This window comes from Arachis hypogaea, chromosome 4 (assembly GCF_003086295.3).
Source record: "Arachis hypogaea cultivar Tifrunner chromosome 4, arahy.Tifrunner.gnm2.J5K5, whole genome shotgun sequence".
NCBI lineage: Eukaryota > Viridiplantae > Streptophyta > Magnoliopsida > Fabales > Fabaceae > Arachis > Arachis hypogaea.
This window is the reverse complement of record NC_092039.1, coordinates 37787989-37793677: the sequence shown is the minus strand read 5'-3', so window position 1 is coordinate 37793677 and position 5689 is coordinate 37787989. Positions and strand designations below refer to the sequence as shown.

The 5689-nt window shown below is 32.8% G+C and overlaps 1 protein-coding gene across 2 annotated transcripts; it reads left to right on the top strand.

The window, feature by feature from the left end:
• The first annotated feature begins 1068 nt into the window (after positions 1 to 1068).
• LOC112796680 (uncharacterized) lies at positions 1069 to 4514 on the top strand. Of its 2 annotated transcripts, none has more exons than XM_025839255.3 (6): positions 1069 to 1323; positions 1811 to 2035; positions 2335 to 2511; positions 2614 to 2838; positions 2985 to 3113; positions 3706 to 4514. In XM_025839255.3, exons 1-6 carry the CDS (start codon positions 1246 to 1248, stop codon positions 3937 to 3939), a joined length of 1068 nt encoding a protein of 355 aa, XP_025695040.1. In that variant the 5' UTR covers positions 1069 to 1245; the 3' UTR covers positions 3940 to 4514. The 2 variants fall into 2 exon arrangements, with proteins under 2 accessions (XP_025695040.1, XP_025695041.1); XM_025839256.3 differs by having other exon boundaries at positions 1322 to 1472.
• The last annotated feature ends 1175 nt before the right edge of the window (positions 4515 to 5689 follow it).

The window sequence follows — 5689 nt, the reverse complement described above, 5'->3', positions numbered from 1 at the left end:
ACAATCACATGCATGCAATATCACTAACAAAACATAACTCAGAATCATATGCAACCAACAAGAGTAACAGAATCATGATCAAAAGAAATCATGAATTTATTGATAAAGGAGTTAATTAGTCTCACAGAGTTAATTGTAAGTGACCAAAAAAAAATTATATTTTTAATAGGAGTCTAATTATCTTTCGGTGTAATTATTAGAGTCGTTTAAATTTTTTTCATATATATATATATATATATATGTATTAAGAAAATAAGTTTTTGCATGCAAAATTTTGGTCTAATCATCATCTTTTATATCTTAAAATAAGTATATCCAAATTTAAAATTTGATTGATGCTAAATAGTGAACAAAATCCTTAATATTATGTATGTGAAGGAATTTATAATCCTTAAAATTGAAGTTCATTTAGTTTCTTTATTTTATTTATTTATTTTGCTCAGGTATACAACCTCCACTATGCAGCAAATTTAGGGTTCTTGTTCCACTTAGTCTATAACTCTATATAAATAAAGATATGATTTTATTGCATGGAATTTTAGTTTAAACTTCATTATTGTTAGTGTAACTAAATATTATTTATTTGTTCGTTTTTCATGTCTCATTTTAACTTAATATTTTCTATTTTACTGTATCACTTTCACCTAAATATTTTTAACAGAAACATTAAAAGACAAAGACTAAAAGAAAACAAAAATCTTGAGAATCTAGATATAAGAAAAAGTATATTATTAAAAAGAAAACATGAATTATAAAACAAAGGGCAGTGTTTATTATATTATAATTATAATAGAGGGTCCTAAATCCTTCTATGATTGGACTAATAAAATAGAGAAGGCACTGCACCATAATAATTGCAAATCATTCCGGTTGGTCTCTTTACCATCTTCCATAATCTCCCACATAACCTCTGGCAATAATTTATAAAAATATTATATACATAAAAAAATAAACCATTAAATTAATGATTATATATTTATATATTATATAAATATATAAAATTTAATTTATTTTTAATATATATTTTATATAAATATTTAATTTAGTGACTGATTACCAGCCATCCCCATTACTTAAATCATCAACCTGTCTCGTGATTTAAGTATAGGTAGCATGATTTTGTTGACCGTTGATCTGAAATGCATGTTACCCACTCCCTTAGTTAAGGAAAATTTTGTTTGTTTCCCTAAGTGTTCCATTATTATCTTGTAATAATTGATTGATTCATATATTATACTGAAACTAATGTTGTATCTCACAATAGTGCGCCCCAGCAGCATATACTTTACTCTCTCCCAATTTTCCTTCGACAACTACAACAAGGTACCTTCCTTTCATTTCCAAAGCTTTCTATTGAAATTCATTTTGTTTCATGTTCATGTGATGCATGTCAAAATGGTTCATTGATTCTGTATGTATGGGCTCTGAATAACATTTATAGGCTCCAAATATTGTATATTCTTTTAAGTGAGGTAAGTGATGTGATCACTTCCACTGAAATTTGATTTCAGTTGGTTCTTTCTGCTGGTTACTCTTAGTTGAATTTTGTTTGAAAGGGGGATTTTTTTTTTCTTTTTCCAATTTGGAGTGAGCTGATTAGGAATTCAGGATATTTATTAGTGAACTAAAGTATGAAGGATTGATATTAGGGTTTGTCTTAATTGTTTTTGAATTCATTCAGTAGGGTGGCATGATAAGTGTGCTGAATCAAATTGAAATTTAAAGTGTTTTTTTGCTGAACTAAGTTCTATAGTATTCTTTACTTAGAAGATTTGGCAGTGTGATCCTTTTTACTAAAATATCTGCTCAGTGTATTATTCAAATGGCGAAATCTGCAATCGATGAGGTATCCGACACCGGTGCTTTTGTAAGATCTGCTTCCACATTTCGGCAATTCATTTCGAGGGACCCGAATTCCCAATTCCCAGCAGAGCCAGGAAGGTATCATCTCTATGTATCATATGCTTGTCCTTGGGCTTCCAGGTGCCTTGCTTATTTGAATATCAAAGGGCTTCAGAAAGCTATAAGTTTCTCGGTTAGTAGCCGATCCTTCATGTTGAATTGAATCGAATCATGGTAATCAAACTCGGAGTTCACCTAAACTTGTGGAGCTTACACAAGTTTCGGTGTCCTTGAATTGTAAAGCTTAAGTCATAAACTTACAAGAGTTTTCTTGCAAATAATAGACTTGATTGCGGACCTAAACTTGTATACTCTCACAATTAACTCGAGTTTGACACTCTTGAATCGAGTATTTTCAAATTGAAATGAAATAATTACATTAGTTGTGTTCACCAAAGGAGGAATTTCATGTTTGACATGTTCAATTATCAGTCAGTCAAACCCATCTGGGAAAGAACTAAAGAATCAGATGAGCATAAGGGATGGGTTTTTCCTGATTCGAAGACTGAGGTTCTAGGAGCTGAACCTGACCTGTTAAACGGAGCAAAGAGCATTAGAGAACTTTATGAAATTGCAAGTACAAACTACACAGGGAAGTTCACCGTTCCGGTATGTGTTCTCTTTAGTATGAACTAGTTTCTTTCTTGTTTGTGTCATTTGCTTTCGCTGAGCACATTTATATTTTCAACTGATCGATTTTTATCTGTACAGGTTCTGTGGGATAAGAAACTCAAGACCATTGTTAATAATGAGAGCTCGGAGATAATCCGCATGTTTAACACTGAATTCAACGACATTGCAGAAAATCCCTCCTTGGACTTATATCCAACTGATTTGCGAACCAAAATTGATGAGGCTAATGAGTGGATATATAGTGGAATAAACAATGGTGTTTATAAATGTGGATTTGCAAAGATGCAAGAACCATACAATGAGGTATGTAGCATTGGCTGATTTTCTTTTTTCTTTTTTTTCGGTAGCAGCTAATAGTTTAACAGTTTAATGCTTCTCTTAATTAAAAGATTGCTATTATTACAATATTACTAAGGAAATTGAAACCGTTTACCCGGTCCTCTCTGCAGGCTGTACAACAATTGTATGAAGCTTTGGACAAATGTGAGAGTATACTAAGCAAGCAGCGATACATATGTGGCAACTTAGTTACTGAAGCAGACATTCGATTGTTCGTCACTCTCATCCGATTTGATGAGGTATAGTGAGTTTATATATGTGTTTATGAATAGGAATTTCTTGATGTTATGCAAATCATCGTCTCGTAGAAACATTACATTGAGTTAGAGACTCCTTCTTGGTAAGAATAGGGGGCCATATCAGACCTAAGCTAGTTTGTGAAGCTTGCATCTAGGTGACTTTTTAAAATCAAATCACTATTAATTTTAACTTTAAGACCATAAATCTGTTACAAGTGTGGGATTTGTCCTGTTGAATTTCATGTTTGTTGGTTAAAAATCATTATCTCTGGTTTCAGCTCTGAATTTTTCAAAGTTTTGATTCAAGTTGAATGCTAAAAGATGAATGGAGTCATAGATTGCAAAGGAAATGGAACTTCTTAAATATCCTTTTCAAATCATGAATGATTTATACCCCCTCTTATTCAATAGGTCAATAGGTAAGTAACACATCATCAAGAGCTAATCAATGATAAAATATCATTGCTACTAATGTGCCAATTATTTATTAACCTAATGAACCTAGCTTGTGTAGACATGCAAGGATTTCTTCATTTTGCAATATATTTGTTCCAAAACTTTTCAGAGTAATTTGCTTTTGCTGGAATTGTAGGTTTATGCAGTTCACTTTAAGTGCAACAAGAAGCTACTTCGGGAGTACCCAAACCTCTTCAATTACACTAAAGACATCTTCCAAATTCCCGGCATGAGTAGCACTGTGAACATGGAGCATATAAAGTTGCATTACTACGGAAGCCATCCTTCGATTAATCCATTCGGAATCGTTCCTGCTGGACCAGATATTGATTATTCTTCCCCCCATGACAGAGACAGGTTTTCTGCATAATCCATGAGAAATTTGGTGTCTCTTTTTAAGTTTCAACACCTTTTCAACCTAAAGGGATGCATACTATGTGTGCCTAGTGCTTTTAAGTGTTAGGCCGTTTGGAAGTTGGAAGGAGGATTGAGAATGAGAGACTGAGACGGGGGATAGAGATTGAGATTAAATTAAGTTTTTGTATTGTATTTAGTGTAAAATGTATTAAATTGAGTTATGTCTCAGTATTATGTTTAATTTAAAATAAATATAAAGATTGGAAGGTAGATTTGAAATTTAAAATGTTAAATGAAGATTTTTTTATAAAAAATATTATTAAAATTTTAATTTCCGTTTCAAAATTTTAGTCCTGTCTCTCCACTTTTTGGAAGTACTGAAGGAATTGAAATTTTGGGAACGTAGATTGAAATTTTTGTTCCAATCTCTAATTATCAAACACAATATCGAATTTCAGTCTCTCAATCTCAGTCTTAGCCTCCCGTAACCAAATGCTACCTTAAGGCATTAATAATAAAAAACTTGTTTGCTAGACAGTTTCACTTCTGGAATATTTATAGTCACTTAATATTATTGTTTGCTAGACAGTTTCACTTCTGGAATATTTATAGTCACTTAATATTATTTATAATGTTTTAGAAATTATATAAAAAAATATAGAGAACTAATTAACCAACTTGAGCCAACTTTTTAAATTTTAAAAATTTTTTAAATATAAAAAAATGCGTGCCTAGTACTTATGTTGGTCATGTTCGTGGTCTACTTCCTCTTCCTTTTCTTCTTCTTCTTCCTTCTCTTTTTCTTCTTCTTCTTTGCCAAGTCCACCCTCTGCCGCACACATGCAAGGTTGCACCACGACCTCCTTCTGCCGCCTGCACGCCCATCGCAAACGAAGCAACACCGCACTACAATCTCCTCCTGCCGACCACCGCGGCTCTCCCACTCGTGACGCGCAGTGCCTTGACCACCGCGGCTCCCTCCTTGCATCGTGGAGCCCCGTCAACCACCCCTTAAACCCCTTAAGGTGCTGCTTCTGTTTGGATATTTTTTTCTCATGGGTTTTTTGATGTTATTTACTTATGTTTTGGATTTTTTTTGTTCGAGTTTTTATGATATTTTAATAGTTTTAGATGTTTTTTATTTAATTTTTAAATGTTTTTTTAATTTATTTATGTTTCGTTTCATTAGGTTTTGATTTTTTAGAATAATTTTAAATGTCTTATTTTTGTTAGATTTTGAATTTTTTTTTTTACATTTTAAATGTTCCTTTTTATTAGGAAATTTTAAAATGTTTTTGGAATTTTTAAACGAATTTTGAAAATGATTTTACAATGAATTTTTAATCATCATTGATGGCTAGTTGATGGCTAACAATCTCAAAAGTTGCTGGCCCCCTAGCATTGCTCTTTGTTAGGAAAAGTCTAGGGGGCCAGCAATTTCAATGAATTTTGGCCAGCATGTAACCAGCAGAGAAATGTGAGTCATTGGATGAAAGTTCACACCAATCTCACACCATCAAATCATCATTGATGGCTAGTTGATGGCTAACAATCTCAAAAGTTGCTGGCCCCCTAGCATTGCTCTTTGTTAGGAAAAGTCTAGGGGGCCAGCAATTTCAATGAATTTTGGCCAGCATGTAACCAGCAGAGAAATGTGAGTCATTGGATGAAAGTTCACACCAATCTCACACCATCAAATCATCATTGATGGCTAGTTGATGGCTAACAATCTCAAAAGTTGCTGGCCCCCTAGCATTGCTCTT

Bases quoted from the DNA above. Each gene is read 5' to 3' on its own strand.
- LOC112796680 (XM_025839255.3), top strand. From the start codon at position 1,246: ATGTTGTATCTCACAATAGTGCGCCCCAGCAGCATATACTTTACTCTC. The intron at 1,324-1,810 runs GTACCTTCCTTT...ATATCTGCTCAG, and splicing joins CCTTCGACAACTACAACAAG to TGTATTATTCAAATGGCGAA. The intron at 3,114-3,705 runs GTATAGTGAGTT...CTGGAATTGTAG, and splicing joins CTCTCATCCGATTTGATGAG to GTTTATGCAGTTCACTTTAA.